The sequence below is a fragment of the Scyliorhinus torazame genome, chromosome 11, assembly GCF_047496885.1.
Source record: "Scyliorhinus torazame isolate Kashiwa2021f chromosome 11, sScyTor2.1, whole genome shotgun sequence".
Classification (NCBI taxonomy): domain Eukaryota; kingdom Metazoa; phylum Chordata; class Chondrichthyes; order Carcharhiniformes; family Scyliorhinidae; genus Scyliorhinus; species Scyliorhinus torazame.
Genome location: NC_092717.1, coordinates 53,594,077 through 53,618,846, shown reverse-complemented (window position 1 = coordinate 53,618,846; position 24,770 = coordinate 53,594,077). Strand labels below are relative to the sequence as shown.

Here is a 24,770-nt window from a genome sequence, read left to right as displayed (position 1 = left end):
CTTTCAACATTGGGCAATTAGGCAAACTCATTCATGTAATAAGGCTTCTTAAATTTTCAGAATCCGCTTGCAATTTCGACTGGGCCAGCACTTTCCATTTTCAATCTATTTGGAACACCCATTGAGACTTCAAGTTTTTACACATTGTTGACTGTATGGGATTTTTTTTTAATGCAGTTCTTTACTGCTTCGGACAAGTAGTTTTATGAAGTTGCTGAGCTTTCTAATGTAGTAGTTATTGGCACAACAATTTTCTAACAAGTTAACTTCGCCGAGACTACAATCAGATCGTAATGCTAATCATTTTGTATGTAATGCTCAGCTCTTTAAAAATGTTTTTCATGTGGTCAACTATATATGGGTGCACTGAAAGAAATTCCTCGACCCAATTGTTCCTGTTTGGAACTCTCATAGATAGCACGTCAGGAGCCATCGCGAATTCATTACAATTTCCAGCAGAGCCTCCAAGCGTCCGTTTGTTGGAATGACAATCGCTGGTCTTGTTCAAAATGTGAAGTTTTTAGAGTATCTCGGATCAATGTTGAAGGAAATAATCCAGCTGCTGCTCATTTCCAGTTTTATTTCAGATGTTCATCCTGCCCGCCGACTTAAGCATACATAACTGTTTATAGGAATGTAGGAACAAGGGTTTAGCTCCTTGAACCTATTCGCCATTCAATCTTTGGCTATCTGAACTTCATCTTGGTTCCGAACCATAAAACCAATAGCTAACATGTTTATATATATTCATTAATCTCGGTTTTGACATTTTCAATTTAAAAGCCTAGCTTTTTTTAAGGGAACACTTCCAGACTTTCATGTAACTGAATAGGCTTGCAATCTATGTCATTCGAGTTGAGGTTACAGCGTTGTCTGGTCATCCATGACTTGCACAGTTCAGGTATACCGACTCGCAAAGGTTTTACAGCCAAATCCAGCCTCACTCAATCTCGAAAGAGAGCTGTGGAATCTCACGATTTTCCTGTTGGCATTTGCTCGAGGAGTCAGGTTGCTGAATTTCTGTCTACTGACCGAGTAAGAGGGGCAGTTCTGCGAGGGCCCAAATCTATGGCCGGCTGTTTCATTCAATAGTTAAATAGTTAAAGGAAAAGCTGGAGATGGTGAGCTGGTGGTTGGAAGTGATAGCCCCGAGACAAAGTGTTCGGAAGTTGATTTAAATTTTTCACTTATTTATCAAATTCTTGCCAGCCTTCTCAAATCTTCTACCAACCAAGGTTATCTTTTTTCACAGTAAGAAGTCTTACAACACCAGGATAAAGTCCAACAGGTTTGTTTTAGAATCACTAGCTTTCAGAGCGCAGCTCCTTCCTCAACCTGAAACAGGTTGCACTTTAACCTGCTGTTGTAAGACTTCTTACTGTGCCCACCCCAGTTCAACACCGGCATCTCCACATCATCTTTTTTCACATCAGTATTGATGATCCCTCACTTAGCCACTGCAATCCCGCCCTCTCTATTCAATTCTCTTCACCCTTTGCTTTTAAAATAGCACCCTAAAACACTTTTTGTGGCACTGAACTGGAATATTGCTGAAAAAAGACATTTTGTCAAAGCTTTTCATCTTACACTCAAGAATTGCAGGAATACCAATACAAGTTTGCAGCAAACTACCCAGCCTTCAGAAGAGCGACCACGACACCACACAACCCTGTCATGGCAATGTCTGCAAGACGTGCCAGATCATCGACATGGTACCACCATTACACGTGAGAACACCATACACCAGGTACGCGGTACATACTCGTGCAACTCAGCCAACGTTGTCTACCTTGTACACTGCAGGAAAGGATGTCCTGAAGCGTGGTACATTGGCGAGACCATGCAGACAACTGCGACAACGTATGAACGGACATTGCGTGACAATCGCCAGGAAGGAATGTTCCCTTCCGGTCGGGGAACACTTCAGCAGTCAAGGGCATTCAGCCTCTGATCTTCGGTAAGCGTTCTCCAAGGCAGCCTTCAGGACGTGCGACAACGCAGAATCGCCGAGCAGAAACTTATAGCCAAGTTCCGCACACATGAGTGCGGCCTAAACCGGGACCTTGGATTCATGTCGCATTACATTCACCCTCCACCATCTGGCCTGGGCTTGCAAAATCCTACCAACTGTCCTGGCTTGAGACAATTCACACCTCTTTAACCTGTGATTACCCCTCTCTCTGGATCTGTAAAGACTTAATTACCTGCAAATGCTCGCATTCAAAGTATCGTCTTGCATCTTTGATTTTGTCTATATCTATGTTTTTGGAACATACCGCTTCATTCACCTGAAGAAGGAGCAGTGCTCCGAAAGCTAATGATTTGAAACAAACCTGTTGGATTTTAACCTGGTGTTATAAGACTTCTTACTGTGCTCACCCCAGTCCAACGCCAGCATCTCCACATCATGACCAATATAAGAGTAAAACAACTTTATACCTCAGCTTCTTCTCATACAGTACAACTTTGTTGTTTCCCCTGACATTAGGTACTCTTGCAGTTGTTCTGAGTGCAAGACGAAAAGCTTCGACAAAATGCATTTTTCAACAATACTAAAAAACCTTTCTACTATTGTGCCTTTCATTTCCCAACCTGATGTTTATTTTTAAATTTCCTCCTCCTGCTTCTTTGAGGAGGTGACAAGGAGGATTGATAAAGGTAATAAAGTTGATGTGATCTACATGTATTTTAGCAAGGTTTTGCCAAGGCAGATTGGTTAAAAATAAAAGCCAATGGGATCTCAGGCCATCTATATTCTATTTGTGTGGAGCCTTTCCTGCACTTCCTGCAGAGGTTGTTACTCAGGAATCAGCACGTTCACCATTTCAAGTGGCTGGCAGCGCACCAAGCTGTGGCTGGCGTGATGACCAGGATTGGGTACGTGCTGGGTGGTGAATGACTGGGCTGGATGACATCCCATATATTAGTACAATACGCGGATCGCGGCCATTGCCATCCGAGACCTCAAAATGGTCGTGCTCGGATTCGATGGCACTGGAGGACGCCCAGGTGTGCGGTGGTATCCCGTCTGAGCGAACCCCTGATTGGATGGAATTCCGCATTGAACCCAGGCCCCGATACCTCTCTGAGGGGTGGTGCCTCACAATCCTTGCCGCGTCATGGAAATGTCCTCTGTGCATTTTCGCACTGCGCAGAGGAGTTTCCAGTACGGGCTGCTGCTGTTCACCCTTACCCTCGCCTGCTCACGCTGTTGCGGCCTTGTTGCCGTCCGGCATCGGAGGTCCCTCTATGGAGCAGTCCTCCCTATCTTGGGGTGGAGGCTGTTGCATGCAGCATTGCCGTACAAACACCGATTGCACCTGTTCACGGACTCCCAAGAAGCCTGCCTGTTTTGCGGCCTTGTGGAGTTCGTGGACCATGTCTATGTGTCTTTTTAAAATATTTTTTTATTCTCCTCCTTTTTCACATTTTGTCCCAAATTTACACCCAACAATAAACAATAATCAGTAACGAACGTAATGTCAATCCCCATATCAGTAACAACGATCCCATCCTCCCACCAAACCCCAGACATTGGGACCATTCTATGTTAAGTGTTTTAGGCTGCACCCTGTTTTTAGTTTTCTATCGACACTTTTGTTTGCACTTCAGCCCCACGCTCGTGATCTATGGACACCCAGTGCGGAGAGAAGTAGGGAAGGTGGAGGACCTACTTGTGAATCTGCTCCTGGGCGTAGCGAAGCATGCATTTATAGGTCCAGGCAGCAGGCAACCAAGGGGGTTGTCCTACCGGACTGTTTGGGCAGCACGGTAGCACAAGTGGATAGCACTGTGGATTCACAGCGCCAGGGTCCCAGGTTCAATTCCCTGCTGGGCCACTGTCTGTGCGGAGTGTGCACGTTCTTCCAGTGTCTATGTGGGTTTTCTCCGGGTGCTCCAGTTTCCTCCCACAGTCCAAAGTCGTGCAGGTTAAGTGGATTGTCCATGATAAATTGCCCTTAGTGACCAAAAAGGTTAGGAGGGATTATTGGGTTCCAGGGGTAGGGTGGAAGTGAGGGCTTAAGTGGGTCGGTGCAGACTCGATGGGCCAAATGGCCTCCTTCTGCACTCTATGTTCTATGTCTGCCCCTCTTCAGTGGCGACATTCACAACCGGGTGTCCCTAGAAAGGGAGCATGCGGTACCCATGTACACCATTGAGGTCTTCTGTGCCCGGTGGGCACTGCAGGGGTTAGTGTGGTTTATCGCCCCTTTAAGTGCACTCTTATTTGATGTTGTTAAGTTTCCGTTGATCTTTGTTACGTTCGGGCCGTGCCTCCAACAGGAGCAGCCCTTTTTTTGTTTTACCCCAGTTTGTTTTCTTTTCTTTGGTTGACCCAAAAAGGCAACCTTGAAAGCAAGTTTAATTACTACTTACCTCCTTATAACTCACCACTTGAACTCCGTTTCCACCCAACTCCTTCTGTCCACGACACCTTTGGCAATTTCCACGGCACGGTGGCACAGTGGTTAGCACTGCTGCTTCACAGCACCAGCTAGTGTCACACGGGAGGGTTTAAACTAGTATGGCAGGCGGGTGGGCACAGGAGCAATAGGTCAGAAGGTGAGAACATTGAGGGAGAACTAGGGAATAGGGACAGTATGGCTCTGAGGCAGAGCGACAGGGTGAAGTTGCTGAACACGGCGGGTCTGGTGGCCTGAAGTGCATATGTTTTAATGCAAGAAGTATTACGGATGAACTTAAGAGCTTGGATTAGTACTTGGAACTATGATGTTGTTGCCATTACAGAGACCTGGTTGAGGGAAGGGCAGGATTGGCAGCTAAACGTTCCAGGATTTAGATGTTTCAGGTGGGATAAAGGGGATGTAAAAGGGGTGGCGGAGTTGCGCTACTGGTTAGGGAGAATATCACAGCTGTACTACGGGAGGACACCTCAGAGGGCAGTGAGGCTATATGGGTAGAGATCAGGAATAAGAAGGGTGCAGTCACAATGTTGGGGGTTAACTACAGGCCTCCCAATAGCCAGCGGGAGATAGAGGAGCAGATAGGTAGACAGATTTTGGAAAAGAGTAAAAACAACAGGGTTGTGGTGATGGGAGATTTCAACTTCCCCAATATTGAGTGGGACTCACTTAGTGCCAGGGGCTTAGATGGGGCAGAGTTTGTAAGGAGCATCCAGGAGGGCTTCTTAAAACAATATGTAGACAGTCCAACTAGGGAAGGGGCGGTACTGGACCTGGTATTGGGGAATGAGCCCGGCCAGGTGGTAGACGTTTCAGTAGGGGAGCATTTCGGGAACAGTGACCACAATTCAGTAAGCTTTAAAGTGCTGGTGGACAAGGATAAGAGTGGTCCTAGGGTGAATGTGCTAAATTGGGGGAAGGCTAATTATAACAATATTAGGCGGGAACTGAAGAACCTAGATTGGGGGCAGATGTTTGAGGGTAAATCAACATCTGACATGTGGGAGGCTTTCAAGTGTCAGTTGAAAGAAATTCAGGACCGGCATGTTCCTGTGAGGAAGAAGGATAAATACGGCAATTTTCGGGAACCTTGGATAATGAGAGATATTGTAGGCCTCGTCAAAAAGAAAAAGGAGGCATTTGTCAGGGTTAAAAGGCTGGGAACAGACAAAGCCTGTGTGGAATATAAGGAAAGTAGGAAGGAACTTAAGCAAGGAGTCAGGAGGGCTAGAAGGGGATCATGAAAAGTCATTGGCAAATAGGGTTAAGGAAAATCCCAAAGCTTTTTACACGTACATAAAAAGCAAGAGGGTAGCCAGGGAAAGGGTTGGCCCACTGAAGGATAGGCAAGGGAATCTATGTGTGGAGCCAGAGGAAATGGGCGAGGTCCTAAATGAATACTTTGCATCAGTATTCACCAAAGAGAAGGAATTGGTAGATGTTGAGTCTGGAGAAGGGTGTGTAGATAGCCTGGGTCACATTGAGATCCAAAAAGACAAGGTGTTGGGCGTCTTGAAAAATATTAAGGTAGATAAGTCCCCAGGGCCTGATGAGATCTACTCCAGAATACTGAAGGAGGCTAGAGAGGAAATTGCTGAGTACTTGACAGAAATCTTTGGATCCTCACTGTCTTCAGGTGATGTCCTGGAGGACTGGAGAATAGCCAATGTTGTTCCTCTGTTTAAGAAGGTTGGCAAGGATAATCCAGGGAACTACAGGCCGGTGAGCCTTACGTCAGTGGTAGGGAAATTACTGGAGCGAATTCTTCGAGACAGGATCTACTCCCATTTGGAAGCAGATGGACGTATTAGTGAGAGGCAGCATGGTTTTGTGAAGGGGAGGTTGTGTCTCACTAACTTGATAAGAGTTTTTCGAGAAGGTCACAAAGATGATTGATGCAGGTAGGGCAGTGGATGTTGTCTATATGGACTTCAGTAAGGCCTTTGACAAGGTCCCTCATGGTAGACGAGTACAAAAGGTGAACTCACACGGGATCAGGGGTGAGCTGGCAAGGTGAATACAGAACTGGCTAGGTCATAGAAGGCAGAGGGTAGCAATGGAAGAATGCTTTTCTAATTGGAGGGCTGTGACTAGTGGTGTTCCGCAGAGATCAGTGCTAGGACCTTTGCTGTTTGTAGTATATATAAATGATTTGGAGGAAAATGCAACTGGTCTGATTAGTAAGTTTGCAGATGACACAAAGGTTGGTGGAATTGTGGATAGCGATGAGGACTGTCAGAGGATACAACAGGATTTAGATTGTTTGGAGACTTGGGCGGAGAGAAGGCAGATGGAGTTTAATCCAGACAAATGTGAGGTAATGCATTTTGGAAGGTCTAATGCAGGTAGGGAATATACAGTGAATGGTAGAACCCTCAAGTGTATTGAAAGTCAGAGAGATCTAGGTGTACAGGTCCACAGGTCACTGAAAGAGGCAACACAGGTGGAGAAGGTAGTCAAGAAGGCATACAGCATGCTTGCCTTCATTGGCCGGGGCATTGAGTATACTCAATTGGCAAGTCATGTTGCAGCTGTATAGAACCTTAGTTAGGCCACACTTCGGAGTATTGTGTTCAATTCTGGTCGCCACACTACCAGAAGGACGTGGAGGTATTAGAGAGGGTGTGGAAGAGATTTACCAGAATGTTGCCTGGTATGGAGGCCATTAGCTATGAGGACCGGTAGAATAAACTTGGCTTGTTCTCACTGGAACGACAGAGGTTGAGGGGCGACCTGATACAGGTCTACAAAATTATGAGGGGCATGGACAGAGTGGATAGTCAGAGGCTTTTCCCCAGGGTGGAGGGGTCAATTACTAGGGGGCATAGGTTTAAGGTGCGAGGGGCAAGGTTTAGAGTAGATGTACGAGGCAAGTTTCTGTACACAGAGGGTAGTGGGTGCCTGGAACTCGCTACCGGAGGAGGTGGTGGAAGCAGGGACGATAGTGACATTTAAGGGGCATCTTGACAAATACATGAATAGGATGGGAATAGAGGGATATGGACCCAGGAAGTGTAGAAGATTGTAGTTTAGTCGTGCAGCATGGTCGGCACGGGCTTGGAGGGCCTGTTCCTGTGCTGTACTTTTCTTTGTTCTTTGTTTGACCCGGTTTCGCATTCCAAACTCGGGTGTCTGTGTGGAGTTTGCGCATTCTTCCCGTGTCTGCGTGGGGTTCCCCTGGATGCTCCGGTTTCCTCCCACAGTCCAAAGATATGCAGGTAAGGTAGATAGCCTATGATAAATTGCTCCTAGGTGGGACTTTGGGGATAAGGCGGGGGCGTGTTCTGTGTAGGGTGCTCTTTCAGAGGGTGGGTGTAGTCTATCCAGCTCCACTGCACTCTTCCCCCCCCCCCCCCAACAAACAGTATAAATCTGACCCTATTTTCAGTTCTCCAGCTTTGACAAAGTCATCAAGACTTGAAATGTTAGGGGTTCTTTATCTCAATTTGACTCCCTTAACTTTTTGTCTCGCCTCTTTCCCCATTCTTTTGGACATCAGCTGTCTTCCAATAAGCCTTTTCGTCATACAGCATATCTCTGGAAGCGGTGATGTGTAATCAAGTCCCGCATTCCATGATTTGCCTGCCCTTAAATGTTCTGAGTTGGGGGAAACGAGTCGCGGAATTGTGGACTGTCACCGGCATGCCCCCAAAACTGCCTGAGGAGCTTCCGATGCAGCAATGTGTCTCCTGCATATGACGACATTGGGTTCTACGCATGCCCAGACTGGTGTCAGCAGGAGACTGAACTTCGCATGCCCAGACTGGTGTCGGCAGGAGACTGAGCTGCGCATGCCCGGACTGCTGTCAGCAGGAAACTGAACAGCGTATGCCCAGACTGGTGTCAGCAGGAGACTGAACTGCGCATCCCCACACTGGTGTCAGCAGGAAACTGAACTGCGCATCCCCACACTGGTCAGCAGGCGGTTCTTCCCGAACTGTCTATATGTCTTCCCGAACTGGCCCGTGCAGCACCTCAGTCAACGTCTCAATGCAGCAGAATCGCGCGCGTGCTAATGCGCAGCTGCCGGAGAGCGGGCCGGAACCTCTACTCCACCTGATTGGTGGAGGACGCTGTCAATTAGAGCGCGCCCCACCTCCCCGGCGCGTGCGCGCGCAGTGACGCGGCGGTTCGGACAGTTCACTGGAGGTGAGAGTGAAAGAGACAGGCGGCCATGTTTGTGCCGGAATTGGTGAGAGAGCGGAGCGGAGGAGGTCGCATCGGCCTCAGCAATTGGCCGGGCCGTGCGTGAGTGAGTTTGTTTCTGGCCAAGCGACAGTTTCGCTCCCGCCCTCGTTATTGCGACCGAGAGGAGGAGACGGCAGCGGCTGTATCTGGGTCTGAAGTGTTGCCATGGCCCTGTGAATCGAATCGGGGGAGAGCGTGACAGCGAGAGCGAGAACAGGCGGCCGCCTCCTAGCAACCGGTCCGGGGGGTGGGGAGAGAGTGTGCGCACCGCTGCCGTCTGCAAGCGCCCACTCACTCCCCTTACCCCCAGCAGCAAGGCCTGGGCCACTCCGGTCTTTGCCATCTTCACTGACCATGGCCTGGGTGCTGAAGATGGACGAGGCCATCGAGTCCGGGCTTGTGCACGATTTCGACTCCAGTTTGTCCGGGATCGGCCAGGAGCTCGGCTCTGGTGCCTATAGCATGAGGTGAGAGATGAAGGGCCCAGAGGATTGGGATGCAAGGGCTTCGTGCAGAATGGAGATATCTCCTGTACCTCCATGTCTTTTGTTCCGCAGCAAGAATAAGGTTACCACTGGGATCGGGAAATATGAGCCGCCTTTACCACGGCGTCTGCTTTTCAGCAACGTCAGTGGTGCGCATATATGTTGGGGCTGTTGCTTGTATTTTGATTTCTTGGCTTGCTCGTTTTTTCATGGGCCATTTTCATGTTTGTTTTCCAGGAAGTCCGGTTGATCTGTTAATATTCACATGATGTAGATTGTTAAAGTAGGGTTTAAGATAAGGAGTTAGGCTGTAAATGTATTGGAAATACAAATCCTCCTGTCCATGAAAAAGGATTGATTTAAAAAAAAAACGAAACTGCCGGTAGTACACAACAGATTACTCAGCATCCAAAGAAGCGAAAATAATTATTGTTTAAGGCATAATGGTTATTGAGAGCAGAAAATGATTTCCAAAATGTGTTTGATTTTGACAAAGCCAGTTTCTAACTTGTGCCTTTGTATTTGCAACACACAGCTCTAATTTCAATAGGTGTGTGATATTGCCTCAAGGATTTCAGTGAAGTGCAACAAACATGGACATTTTAATATCTAATGATTATACTGCAGGGATTTTGCTATTCTGTGCATTTATTGGGAGCATTTTAAACTGTAAGTAGAGGATGTTACAAGGCTAACGATAGGAGTGGTAGAAAACTAGTAGTGGTGGAATCAATTTAGGTAAGGAATTAAGGGGCAGCACGGTGGCACAGTGGTTAGCATTGTTGCCTACGGCGCTGAGCACCCGGGTTCGAATCCTGGCCCTGGGTCACTGTCCGTGTGGAGTTTGCACATTCTCCCCTTGTCTGCGTGCGTTTCACCACCACAACCCAAAAGATGTGCAGGATAGGTGGATTGGCCATGCTAAATTGCTCCTTAATTGGAAAAAATAATTGGGTACTCTAAATTTATTTTAAAAAGGTAATGAATTAAGAACATCACAAACAATTTCCATTATACGAAGTCTTACAACACCAGGTTAAGGAAGCGCTCCGAAAGCTAGTGACATTGAAACAATCCTGTTGGACTTTAACCTGGTGTTGTAAGACTTCGTACTGTGCTCACCCCAGTCCAACGCTGGCATCTCCACAGCATAATTTCCATTATGTTATGCTTTTTTAAAAATAAACATTTTATTGAGGTATTTTCGGTACATAAACAACAAAATAAACAATAGACATGAAACCATAAACAGAGTGCACCCCCCACCCTCTCAAGGTGAACTTTATTTTCTCCAAACAGAGAAAGCTAGCCATGTCCGATAGCCAGGTCTCTGACTTCGGGGGCTTTGAGTCCTTCCATGCTAATAGTATCCGTCTCCGGGCTACCAGGGAAGCAAAGGCCAGCACCTCTGCCTCTTTCTCCTAGATTCCCTGGTCTTCTGACACCCTGAAAATCGCCACCTCTGGACTCAGCGCCACCCTTGTTTTTAACACCGTGGACATGACGTCCGCAAACCCCTGCCAAAATCCCCTAAGCTTTGGACATGTCCAAAACATGTGGACATGGTTCGTCGGTCCTCCCGTACATTTTGCGCACCTGTCCTCCACCCAAAAGAATCTGCTCATCCGGGCCACTGTCACATGAGTCTGGTGAACAACCTTAAATCATATCAGGCTGAGCCTGGCACATGTTTTGGACGTGTTGACTCAACTCAACGCGTCCACCCATAGACCATCCTCTATCTCTCCTCCCAGCTCCTCCTCCCACTTGCTCTTCAGCTCCTCGGTCTGCGTCTCCTCCGACTCCATGAGCTCCTTATAAATGTCTGAGACGCTCCCTTCTCCTACCCACCCTCTGGAAAGCTCCCCTCTATGAACATATCCCCATCCTCTCAATCCCCGCTCTCCACCATAACCAGAACCCCCCGTCCATACTCCCCAGGGCAAACCGGTGATTATCACAGATTGGGGCCCAGACCGATGCTCCCACATGCCGCCTCCACTGGTTCCAAACTCTCAGGAGCGGCACCACCACTGGACTGGTGGAGTACTGTGCTGGCTGGAATGTCAGAGGCGCAGTTACCAACGCCCCCAAACTGGTGCCCTTGCATGAAGCCGCCTCCATGCGCACCCATTCCGACCCCATCCCCACCACCCACTTCCTGATCATGGCTATATTAGCCGCCCAGTAATAGTTGCTAAAATTTGGCAGCGCCAACCCGCCCTCTCCCCGACTCCGCTCAAGCATTACCTTCCTTACCCGCAAGGTCTTGCCCGCCCAGACGAAGCCCGTGATCACTCTGTTGACCCGCTTAAAAAAGGACCGTGGAATAAAGATGGGGAGACACTGAAATACAAATAGGAATCTCGGGAGGACCGTCATCTTCACCATTTGCACCCTCCCAGCCAGAGACAATGGAAGAGCGTCCCATCTCCGAAAATCGTCCTTCATTTGGTCCACCAGCCGGGACAGATTCAATTTATGCAGCCAGTCCCATTCCCGCGCCACTTGGATGCCTAGGTACCTAAAGCTTTCCTCTACTAACCTAAATGGCAGCTCTCCCAGTCGCCTCTCCTGTCCCCTCGCCTGGACCACAAACATCTCACTCTTTCCCATGTTAAGCTTATACCCCGAAAACCGGCCAAATTCCCCTAGAGCCCTCATGATTTCCTCCATCCCCTCTACTTGGTCCGAAACGTACAGAAGCAGGTCATCCGCATAGAGCGAAACCCTGTGCTCCCCCCCCCCCCCCCCCCCCCCCCCCCCCCCCCCCCCCCCCGGACCACTCCTCTCCAGCTCCTCGAGGCTCTCGGAGCAATTGCCAACGGCTCTATAGCCAGCGCAAACAACAGTGGGGAGAGGGGGCATCCCTGTCTCGTCCCCTGGTGCAGTCTAAAATAGTCCGATGTTGCCCTATTCGTCCGTACACTTGCCACAGGAGCCTGATACAGCAACCTGACCCAGTCGATAAAGCCCCGCCCGAATCCGAACCCTCCCAGTATCTCCCACAGCTAGTCCCGTTCTACCCGATCAAAACCCTTTTCTGCATCCATTGCGATCACTACCTCCACCTCCCTACCTTCTGGGGGCATCATGATCACATCTAACAGCCGTCTTACATTGGCCACCAACTGCCTGCCCTTAACAAACCCTGTCTGGTCATCCCAAATAACGTCAGGAACACAATCTTCGATCCTGGAGGACAAGATTTTGGCCAGCAACTTGGCATCCACATTTAACAGGGAGATCGGCCTGTAGGACCCACACAGCTCCGGGTTCTTGTCTCGCTTAAGAATCAGCGAAATCATTGCCTGTGACATCGTCGGGGGCAACACCCTTCTTTCCCTTGACTCATTGAACATCCTCACCGGCCCCAATATCCAGAGAACGATTGATAGAACTCCACTGGGTACCCTTGTGGCCCCGGAGCCTTACCCGACTGCATGGCCCTCAGACCCTCCACTATCTCTTCCAACCCGATCGGGGCCCCCAGCCCTTCTACCCGCTCCCTGTCCACATTTGGGAAATTCAGCCCCTCCAAGAAGTGCCTCATCCCCTCCGGCACCGCAGGGGGTTCCAACCTGTACAGCCTGCAGTAGAAATCCCTAAACGCCTTATTCACCCCTACTGAATCACCAACCAGGTTCCCGACTCCGTCCTTGACTTTCTCCACCTTCCTAGCTGCCTCCCTCTTCCTAAGCTGCTGTGCAAACATTCTGCTGGCCTTCTCTCCATGTTCATAGATCACCCCACTCGCCTTTCCCAGCTGCTCCACCGCCCTCCCTGTGGTCAGCAAGCTAAACTCTGCCTGTAACCTCCGCCGTTCCCTTAAAAGCTCTGCCTCTGAGGCCTCCGCATACCTCATCAATCTGTAGTATCTCTACCAGTCGGTCAGTCTCTGCCCTGTCCACCTCCTCCCTATGGGCCCGGATCGAGATCAGCTCCCCTCTGACCACTGCCTGCGGTGCTTCCCACACCACCGCTGCTGAAATTTCCCCATGTCATTGACCTTTTTGATCTTGCCCGGTCCAAGCCAGGTCCATAACTGTGTTGAAGTCTCCTCCCATGACCAACCTGTGTGAGTCCAGGTCCGGCATCTTCCCCAGCATCCTCTTTATAAACTCCACATCATCCCAATTTGGCGCATACACATTTACTAAAACCCCGTCTAACTTCCCACTGACCTCCTATGTCCGAGACTATTCTACCCGCCTCAAACACCACCTGCTTATTGATCAGGATCGCGACCCCTCTAGTCTTTGAATCTAGTCCCGAGTGAAAGACCTGACTGACCCAGCTTTTCCTCAGTCTAACCTGGTCCGTTACTCGAAGGTGCGTCTCCTGCAACATTACCGTGTCCGCCTTCAATCCCCTAAGATGCGTGAACACACGTGCCCTTTTGACTGGCCCATTTAACCCTCGAACATTCCAGGTGATCAGCCTAGTTGGGGGGCTCATTGCCCCACCGCCGATCAGCCATCCCCTTTTTTAGGCCCGCCTCCATCCCGTGCTCCGCGCCTCCACCGGTCCATCCCCAGGCAGTCCCCAACCTCCTCTGTCTCTCAGCCCAAGTCCCTCCCTCGTCAGCAGAACATTCGACCCCCCCCCCCAGTAACAACACCCTGTAACCCAACCCCTTTACCAAACCAAACATATGCACACCCCCCACTGCGCTTCCGAGAGCTAGCTCGCCCAGCTAGCTTGGTGGCCTCCACCCCCGGCGGCAGATAGTCTCCCACCTATTGTTTTCCCCCCCCCCCCCCCATACAAACAAACTCCAGCATCAAACAATCCCCACACAATTGCCCAACAGAAAAAACACCAAGATCAAAACAAGCACACCTCCATCCCCCAACAGTGCAAATGAAAATCTTAACTCACTGAGCTCTACCGCTGGTTCCAAATCAATGCAAACGGCATCACAAACATCTTCCATGAAACACAAAATGAGAACCTTATTTCTAAAACAGAGTAACAAAAAGATAATAAAAAACCAAAACATGAACGTTGCAGCCAAGTTCAAAAGTTCTCAATCCATTTTTTTTCGCAAAGTCCAGCGTGTCCTCGGGTGACTCGAAATAGAAGTGCTGATCCTCATGCGTGACCCAGAGACTGGCTGGGTATAACAGTCCAAACTTCACCTTTTTCTTAAAAAGAATCGACCTGATCTGGTTGAAGCCTGCTCTCCTCCTGGCCACCTCTACGCTCCGGTCCTGGTAAACCCGCAGGATGCTATTGCCCCATTTACAGCTCCGTGTCTGCTTGGCCCACTGTAGAATGCGCTCCTTATCAGAGAACCTGTGGAATATCTCACCACAATTGCCGGCGGGGGGTGGGGGGGCTCCCATTCACGGTTTCCTCGCGAGTGCTCTGTGAGCCCTATCCACCTCCAAGGCCGTGAGAATGCCCCACCCCCCAGCAGCTTCACATACATGTCTGCGATATATGCCCCAGCGTCCGTTCCTTTGGACCCCTCCGGGAGCCCGGCGATTCTTAGGTTCTGCCGGCGGGCCTATTTTCAGGTCCTCCACCTTCTCCAGGAGCATCTTCTGCTGGTCCCTCAGCATCTCCAGCTCCACCACAGTCTGATGCTCCTCCTGCTCAGCCTGCGCCTTCTGGATCGCCCGATCTTGGGCGTCCAATCTATGCTCTAACCGCTCAATCGACTCGTTTATCAGGTCCAAGCAGTCCCGTTTCTGCTTAGCAAAGCCTTCCTGAATGACTTGCATCAGCTGCTCCATAGACTGCTGGGTCGACAAGCCAGAGGTCCGAACCTCCGCCATGCTGTTGCAGCTACAGCCCAAACCTTCTCTTATCTTTTTGTTTCTGCCCTTACGAACACTTCTAGTCCTTCTCTCCATGCACTGAAGTGGGAATTCAGTAAACAATTGCCACTAACATCCGTTTTACAATTCAAGTCCGGTAGAAAAACGGGGGAAAGGTCCAAACGTCCGACCAGAGCGCGAGCCATCAAATGTGCGACTTACTACTCCATAGCCGCCGCCGGAAGTCTCTATCTAATGCTTTTAACGTAGAATAATGTCCCAAGGCATTTCACAGAGGCTTAATAAGAAAGATGCAGGCATAATATAACATTAAGTATAGTTTGTTGACACCAGTTAGGAAATGTAATGACAACAAAACATATTTAAACAATTTATTATTGCTTTAGAATGTGAAGTTGTGAAAATAGGTGGCAGATCATTTTCTAGCAGATTTGGAGTTGTCTTTTTCTTCATTTGCCTTTTAATTTGTTTAAAAAGTTATGATTTCTGAAGAAGAAAAACATTTCCAAGGATTGGTCACAAAAGTTAGCTGGAAGTTGTGAAGCAGATGAGTTCATATTGGGCTATTAAATATTCCCCAATTAAATATGAGGAACACAGGAGCTGTTGTTTTTGGTTCCAGTCCACTCTGCTCCTTTGCCAAAGATTCCATGAACAAGACTGTTTATGTTCTTGGTTTTATAATGAAATGAAATGAAAATCGCTTATTGTCACAAGCAGGCTTCAAATGAAGTTACTGTGAAAAGCCCCTAGTTGCCACATTCCGGCGCCTGTTCGGGGAGGCTGTTATGGGAATTGAACCGTGCTGCTGGCCTGCCTTGGTCTGCTTTCGAAGCCAGCGATTTAGCCCTGTGCTAAACAGGGCTAAATTTGACTTGGAAGTGAGGTTCCATCCACACCTGCACCGTCACTACGTTTGCCCTTAAGTTTGCTTAGCGGGACTTCGACCTTGCCTCAGATTACCTACTACTGAATCCTCATACCTTTACTACCTCTAGCTTGATTATTCAAAGACGCCCCAAGTTCTGCCCTCCATAAGCTTGAGGTAATTCAAAACTCTGCTTGTGCCCTAAATTCCACCAAGACCTGCATATGGATCTCCCCTGTGCTTAGGGCGGCATGGTGGCACAGCTGTTTCACAGGTCCAGGGACCCATGTTCAATTCTGGCCTTGGGTCACTGTCTGTGTGGAGATTGCCCTTTCTCCCCATTTCTGCGTGAGTTTCCTCTGGGTGCTCCGGTTTCCTCCCACAGTCCAAAGATGTACAGGTTAGGTGAATTGGCCATACTATTGCCCTTTAGTGTCCCAAAATGTGTGGGTTAGGTGGGATTATGGGGATAGGTTAGGGGAGTGGACCCAGGAAGGGAGCTCCTTCAGAGGGCTGGTGTAGACTCGATGGGCAGAATGGCCTCCTACACTATAGCAAATCTGACATCCGATCAAGAAAAGCCTCGATATACAAATTCTCAACCTGTTTTCAAATCATTCTTGGCCTCTTCTCCCTATCTCTAGTTTCCTTCAGCTCTGCAATCCCTCTAGCTCTATTTGTTCCACAGAATCTCACCTTTTCAATATTGCTGAATTTAATTACTCCACCATTGGAGATTGTGGCTTCAACTGCCAAGGCCCGAAGCTCTAGAATTTTCTCCCTTTCTCTCTGTGTGTGTTCTTCTCTTTCTTCCTTGAGCTGCTCCTTAAAATCTACCTCTTTGTCTAATCTTTTTGATGTGGAGATGCCGGCATTGGACTGGGGTGAGCACAGTTTACAACAGCAGGTTTGTTTCGAATCACTAGCTTTCAGAGCACAGCTCTTTCCTCGCCCGAGGAAGGAGCTGTGCTCTGAAAGCTAGTGATTTGAAATAAACCTGTCGGACTTTAACCTGGTGTTGTAAGACTTTTTGTCACCTGGCCTGTTATATCCTTGTGTGGAATGGTATCATGCTTTGTTCCACAATGTTCCTGTGAAGCTCTTTGGGAAATTCTTATATAGATGTAAGTTGTTATCATAGGTATAGGATCCTCCCATTTTAACTGGAATGTAAAATCTAGCTGGGTGCTATCAATTCAGAAGTTCTGTTGAAAGATCACGGCATGAATCATTAACTCTGTTTCTCTCTTCACAGATGCTGCCTGACCTGAGTATTTCCAGAATTTTCTGTTTTTATTTCCAATGCCCAGCATCTGCAGTATTTTGCTTTTGTCAGATGACATTGGGTTTGTTATCATCGATATGAGATTATGAAGGTCATGATGATTGCATAAGATTTGGGTTTATCAGGGGCAGCACGGTGGCGCAGTGGTTAGCACTGCTACCTCACGGCGCCAAGGTCCCAGGTTTGATCCCAATTCTGGGTCATTGTCCATGTGGAGTTTGCACATTCTCCCTGTGTTTGCGTGGGTTTTGCCTCACAACCGAAAAGATGTGTAGGGTAGGTGGATTGGCCACGCTAAATTGCTCCTTAATTGGAAAAAATGAATTGGGCACTCTAAATTTATATAAAAAAGATTTGGGTTTATCTGAAAATTATTCATTTAAAAAAATATATATTTTATTCAAATTTTTTCGGTCAAACAAGAACAGTACAGGATTTTCCCCTTTTTACAACTTTAAAACAATATAAATAATAATGACCGTTTTTTAACAAATAAATAATATATTAACTAAACGGCAACTGCCAACAACAAAATAATAACTCTCCAAAACAATGAAGTCCCACACGCCAGTATAAATAGCTAATATCCAAACAACTATAGGAAACCCCTGAGGGCCCGCGTGGGCCCTCCACCCCCCGGGTTGCTGCTGCTACCTTCCCCATTTCCCTTATCGTTCTGCGAGGTAGTCAAGGAACGGTTGCCACCGCCTGGTGAACCCTTGAGCCGAACCTCTTAGTGCGTACTTTATCCGCTCCAATTTTATAAACCCTGCCATGCCGTTTATCCAGGCCTCCACGCCCGGGGGCTTAGCTTCCTTCCACATAAGCAATATCCTTCGCCGGGCTACTAGGGACGCAAAGGCCAAAACATCAGCCTCTCTCGCCTCCTGCACTCCCGGCTCTTCTGCAACCCCGAATATAGCCAACCCCCAGCCTGGCTCGACCCGGACCCCCACCACCTTCGAAAGCACATTTGCCACCCCCACCCAGAACCCCTGTAGTGCCGGGCATGACCAAAACATGTGGGTGTGGTTCGCTGGGCTTCCCGCGCATCTCCCGCACCTGTCCTCCACTCCACAAAATCTACTTAACCTTTCTCCAGTCATATGCGCCCTATGTAGAACCTTGAATTGTATCAGGCTGAGCCTGGCGCATGAGGATGAAGAGTTTACCCTACTTAGGGCATCTGCCCATAGCCCCTCCTCGATCTCTTCCCCAGCTCCTCTTCCCATTTTCCCTTCAGCTCATCCACCATGATCTCCCCCTCGTCTCTCATTTCCCTGTATACATCTGACACCCCACCATCCCCCACCCATGCCCCCGAAATCACCCTGTCCTGAATCTCTTGCGCCGGGAGCTGCGGAAATTCCCTCACCTGTTGCCTCGCAAAAGCCCTCAGTTGCATATACCGAAATGCATTCCCTGGTGGCAACCCATATTTTTCCGTCAGTGCTCCCAGACTCGCAAACGTCCCGTCTAGGAACAAATCCCTCAATTGCACAATCCCTGCTCTCTGCCAGACAAATCCCCCATCTATCTTCCCCGGGACAAACCTATGGATGTTCCTTATCGGGGACCTCCCCGAGGCACCCGTCACACCTTTATGCCGTCTCCACTGCCCCCAAATTTTCAGTGTTGCCACCACCACTGGGCTTGTGGTGTACTTTTTCGGGGAGAACGGTAAAGGCGCCGTCGCTAATGCTTGCAGGCAGGTTCCCCTACAGGACGCCATCTCTAGTCTTTTCCACGCCGCTCCCTCCCCTTCCCCCATCCACTTGCGTACCATTGATATATTGGCGGCCCAATAATAGTCACTTGAGCTCGGCAGTGCCAAGTGCCTGCTACGCTGCAGAAACCCCCTCTTCACTCTTGGGGTTTTCCCAGCCCACACAAAGCTCATAACGCTCTTATCCACGTTTTTGAAAAAAGCCTTGGTAATCATCACAGGGAGGCACTGGAACACAAAAAGAAATCGTGGAAGGACCACCATTTTGACCGCCTGCATCCTACCCGCCAGTGACAGGGGCACCATGTCCCATCTCCTAAAATCCTCTTCCATCTGCTCCACCAATCTTCCTAAATTAAGCTTATGCAAGGTTCCCCAGTTCCTGGCTATCTGGATCCCTAGGTACCGAAAATCCCTTGTTACTCTCCTCAGTGGCAAATCATCTATTCCCCTGCTCTGTTCCCCAGGGTGCATCACAAACAGCTCACTCTTCCCCATATTCAGTTTATATCCCGAAAATTCCCCAAACTCCCTGAGTGTCTGCATTATCTCGGGCATCCCCTCCACTGGGTCCGCGACATACAACAACAAATCATCCGCGTATAATGACACCCGGGGCTCTTCTCCTTCCCTAAGTACTCCCCTCCACTTCCTAGAGCCCCTCAGCGCTATGGCCAGTGGCTCAATTGCCAACGCAAACAGTATCGGGGACAGGGGACACCCCTGTCTTGTCCCTCTATATAGACGGAAGTAGTCAGATCTCTGCCTGTTTGTGATCACGCTTGCCACTGGGACCCTATATAAAAGCTGAACCCACCCAATGAACCCCTCTCCAAATCCAAATCTCCTCTACACTTCCCACAGGTAATCCCACTCCACTCTATCAAATGCTTTCTCAGCGTCCATCGCCACCACTATCTCCGCCTCTCCCTCCGGCGGGGGCATCATCATCACACCTAGCAGCCTCCGTATATTAGTGTTCAACTGTCTCCCCTTAACAAACCCAGTTTGATCCTCGTGAACCACCCCTGGGACATAATCCTCTATCCTCGTCGCCATCACCTTGGCCAAGAGCTTGGCATCTACATTCAGAAGGGAGATAGGCCTGTAAGATCCGCACTGCAGCGGGTCTTTGTCCCTCTTCAGGAGCAACGATATCGTCGCCTCCGACATCGTCGGGGGCAACGTCCCCCTTTCCCTGGCCTCGTTAAAGGTTCCCGTCAGAAGCGGGGCTGGTAGGTCCATGTATTTCCTATAAAATTCCACCGGGAACCCATCTGGTCCCGGGGCCTTACTGCCTGCATGCTCCCAATCCCTTTTACCACTTTCTCCACCTCAATCTGTGCTCCCAATCCTGTCCTCTCCTGCTCCTCCACCTTCGGGATTTCCAGCTGATCCAGGAAGTGCATCATTCCCTCCTTCCCTTCCGGGGGTTGAGCCTTATACAGCCTCTCATAAAATGCCTTAAACACCCCGTTCACCCTCTCTGCACCCCGTTCCATCTCACCCTCCTCGTCCTTCACCCCACCTATCTCCCTCGTCGCCCCTCTCTTCCTCAATTGTTGGGCCAGTAACCGGCTCGCCTTCTCTCCGTACTCATACTGTACTCCCTGTGCCTTCCTCCATTGTGCCTCTGCCCTGCCTGTGGTCAGCAAGTCAAATTCCGTATGCAACCTTCGTCTTTCCCTGTACAGTCCCTCGTCCGGAGCCTCTGCATACTGCCTATCCACCCTCAAAATTTCTCTCAACAATCGCTCCCTCTCTTTACTCTCTTGTTTCCCCTTATGGGCCTTTATGGAAATCAGTTCCCCTCTGACCACTGCCTTCAGTGCCTCCCAGACCACTCCCACCTGAACCTCTCCATTATCGTTAATCTCCAGGTACCTTTCGATACATCCCCTCACCCTTACACACACCCCCTCGTCCGCCAACAGTCCCATATCTAATCTCCAGAGTGGGTGCCGTTCCTTTTCCTCTCCTACTACCAGATCTACCCAATGTGGGGGATGGTCCGAGATGGCTATGGCCGAATACTCCGTCCCTGTCACCTTCGGGATCAGTGCCCTTCCCAGGACAAAGAAGTCTATCCGAGAATACACCTTGTGGACATGAGAGAAGAAGGAAAACTCCCTACTCCTGGGCCTAGTGAATCTCCTGGGGTCTACTCCTCCCATCTGCTCCATGAAGTCCTTAAGCACCTTGGCTGCTGCCGGCCTCCTCCCGGTCCTAGACCTGGACCGGTCCAGCCCTGGATCCTGCACCGTGTTGAAATCTCCCCCCATTACCAACTTTCCCCCCTCCAGGTCCGGGATACGCCCCAGCATACGCTTCACGAAGTTTGCATCATCCCAGTTCGGGGCATATACGTTCACCAGAACCACCGCTTCCCCTTGTAATCTGCCACTCACCATCACGTATCTACCCCCACTGTCCGCTACTATGGTCCTCGCCTCAAACACTACCTGTTTCCCCACTAATATAGCCACCCCTCTATTTTTCGCATCCAAGCCCGAATGAAATACCTGTCCCACCCATCCTTTACGTAATCTGACCTGATCCAGATGCGTCTCCTGTAGCATGACCACATCTGCCTTTAATTTCTTTAGGTGCGCGAGTACCCTTGCCCTCTTAATCGGCCCATTCAGCCCTCTCACATTCCACGTGATCAACCGGGTCGGGGGGCTCTTTACCCCCCCTCCCATGTCGACTAGCCATCCCCTTTTCTAGACCAGCTCCTCACCCAGTTCCCACGCTCCCGTTTGTCCCCCCGACGGTGTCCTCCCGTCCCGACCACCCCGCCCCATAACAGCTCCCCCTTTCCCTTAGCAGCAGCAACCCAGTTAACCCCCCCCCCCTCCGCTAGATCCCTTTCTAGCGTAATTGCTCCCCCCATGTTGCTCCCAGAAGTCAGCAAACTCTGGCTGACCTCGGCTTCCCCCGTTTATCTTTGGCCCCCCATTGTGTAAGGCCCCCTCCGTCTTGCGCTCCCATGCCGCAATTACCATATCGCGGGAACAAAGCCTGCGTTTCCCACTCGGCCCCGCCCCTAATGGCGCAGCTCCCTCTCTCCTTCCCCCTCTCCTTCCCCACCGGCACCCACAGTTCACCATACCCCCCCCCAACGAGGGGAATAGAGAAAATTTCTTCCCCCTTCCCCGTCCCATACAATCCCCCCACTACTTTATTACAGAAACTCTTTCTCTCTCCAGTCTAGTCCAACTTCTCCTCTACAATAAATGTCCACTCCTCTTCTGCCGTCTCGAAGTAGTGATGTTTCCCTTGGTGTGTAACCCACAGTCTCGCTGGCTGCAGCATTCCAAATTTAACTTTTTTTCTATGTAGCACCGCCTTGGCCCGATTGAAACTCGCCCTCCTTCTCGCCACCTCCGCACTCCAATCCTGGTACACGCGGATCACCGCATTCTCCCACCTGCAGCTCCGTGTCTTTTTCGCCCATCTCAGGACCATCTCCCTGTCCTTATAGCGGTGAAACCTCACCACTATGGCTCAAGGTATTTCTCCTGCCTTTGGTCTTCGCGCAAGGACTCGATATGCTCCCTCCACTTCCAAGGGGCCCGTCGGGGCCTCCAGTCCCATTAACGAGTGAAGCAATGTGCTCACATAGGCCCCGACGTCCGCCCCCTCTGCACCTTCGGGAAGACCCAAAACTCTTAAGTTCTTCCTCTTCGAGTTATTCTCCAGGGCTTCCAGCCTCTCTACACACCTTTTTATGCAGTGCCTCGTGCGTCTCTGTCTTCACCACCAGGCCCTGTATTTCATCCTCATTCTCGGCAGCCTTTGCCTTCACATCACGAAGCTCCAACTCCTGGGTCTTCTGTGCCTCCTTTAGCCCTTCAATCGCCTGTAGCATCGGGGCCAACACCTCGTTCTTCCGCTCCTCCACACAGCGCCGCAGGAACTCTTGCTGTTCCGGGCCCCACACCGAACGGCCTCCTTCCGCCGCCATCTTGCTTCCCTTCCTTGCCACTGCTCCTGAGGATCCTCTGCAATCCAGCCACTACTCTCTCCTTTCTCCATATATATCCGGGGGGGATTCCCTTCTATTTCACCACAATGGTTTTAGCCGTTGGGGCTCCTAATAAGAGCCCAAAAGTCCGTTCCAACGGGAGGTGCCAAAACGTGCGACTCAGCTGGTCATCGCCGCACCTGGAAGCTCCCTGAAAATTATTCATAATTAGAAAAAGTTGCGAGTAAGCAAATAATAATAGTTGGACTGAAGGTTTCTTTGGATGAGTGAAAGAAACACCGGCAGGGATCCATTTAACACTATGCTGTGCAGTGGCGTGGATGCAACATATTTGATAATTAACTTGATATAAAAATATTGTATTTTAAATGGTCCAATATGGAAGTGATTATAATTGAAAACTTAGTTGAAATCTTTTCATTCAGGGGATTGAGGAAACTTTGGGTTATTTTAAAGTTAACTAAATTTTCTGCAGCAGCTGAAGTAAAAAATATACCATCAGTGAAAATTTGTATTCAGTAATATACACATGAAACACAGTGAAATAATCTTAGATTGTGGCAGCTCCTTTCAGCAGACTTGGGGTATTTACCAGTCTGTCAGATTTTAAAGAAATACTTGTTAAAGAAAAACTGAATGCTGAAAATTGGAAGTACATTTTGGGGGTACAGTGAGGTTGTCAGCATCTCTGCAGAGAATGACAACAATTTACAACATAAGGAGGTGGGCATTCAGTACATTGTGTGCACAGAATATTGCTAAAGTCATCCAAAACTAATCCCTTTTGTTGGAGTCTCGTTTTTCTTGAGTTTCAGAATATTTTGTCCTCCAACCACTCGCTGTTACAAAGCATTCCACATTTCAATAGTCCTTTGAAAATTAAACTTCTTTTCTCTCTCATTTGAAATGGCAATTTTAAATTAATGAGCTCTTGTCGGAGTGGCCTGTATTTACTGTCAAAAGCTTTGACAATTTCAGAAACGGCAATAAAAATCTCTACATGGCTTTCTATTCTCTATTGGAAATGTCTTTTTTTTTTAAATTTAGTGTACCCAATTCATTTTTTTCCAATTAAGGGGCAATTTTAGCATGTTCAATCCACCTACCTTGCACATCTTTGGGTTGTGGGGGCGAAACCCACGGAAACACGGGGAGAATGTGCAAACTCCACACGGACAGTGACCCAGAGCCGGGATCGAACCTGGGACCTCGGCGCCGTGAGGCAACAGGGCTAACCCACTGCGCCACCGTGCTGCCCTTATTGGAAATGTCTTGAGTGTCCTTTCATAATTATACTCCATATATCTGGCATCTTATTGGTAGACCAACCTTTCATGTTTTCCATAGCTTTAGTGCTCTCAGGGCACTTAAAACCTACTCTGAATGTCTTGAACAGATTTGTAGTTTATTTACTCTTGTACTCTATGCCCGTGTGTAAAATCCAAAATAACGTGACTTTTAAGGTTTCATCTATCAACATTGCACTTTCAAGGAATTATGATTTTGAAACTTTCTTCTGTCCATATATACCAGTCAGTATAGAGTATAATTTTTATTTAGTATATGCTTCCATTTCTTGTTTATTCTTAAAGTGTATTGCTTCAAGCTTATATCTGTAATAAATTTCACCTGTTGCCTATTTGTCCATCCTACTAACCTGTTTGCCAAAACTAATACTTCCATTACATGAGTAAATGTATACTGAGGATAAAGAAATTACCTATGTATACTGAGGATAAAGCAAGAGCAAGTATTGACCCTTAAGTACACTACTTTCTTTCAATGTTATGGACCACACTGATAATTTGTGTGTGGAGCCGTGGACGTAGGTAGGATTCTAAATGAATACTTTGTGTCGGTGTTCACTAAGCTGGCAATAATTTTCAATTCCTCCCTGGACACAGGACAGGTGCTGGAGGATAGCCAATGTGGTACCATTATTCAACTAGGGAGGAAGGGATAAACCAGGATATTACAGGCCAGTCAGTCTAACATCAGTGGTGGGGAAACTATTGGAAGC

The 24,770-nt window shown here is 48.8% G+C and overlaps 1 protein-coding gene across 4 annotated transcripts in view; it reads left to right on the top strand.

The window, feature by feature from the left end:
* The first annotated feature begins 8,559 nt into the window (after window positions 1–8,559).
* The window catches only part of LOC140385290 (upstream-binding protein 1-like), a 150,391-nt gene continuing 134,180 nt past the window's right edge, over window positions 8,560–24,770 (top strand). Inside the window, exon 1 of one of the 4 annotated variants that reach the window (XM_072467290.1) lies at window positions 8,560–9,079. In XM_072467290.1, coding sequence (XP_072323391.1) covers window positions 8,967–9,079 — 113 coding nt within the window. In that variant the 5' untranslated portion in view covers window positions 8,560–8,966. The remainder of the gene's footprint in view (window positions 9,080–24,770) is intronic. The other 3 variants (XM_072467288.1, XM_072467289.1, XM_072467292.1) reach the window with 3 other exon arrangements.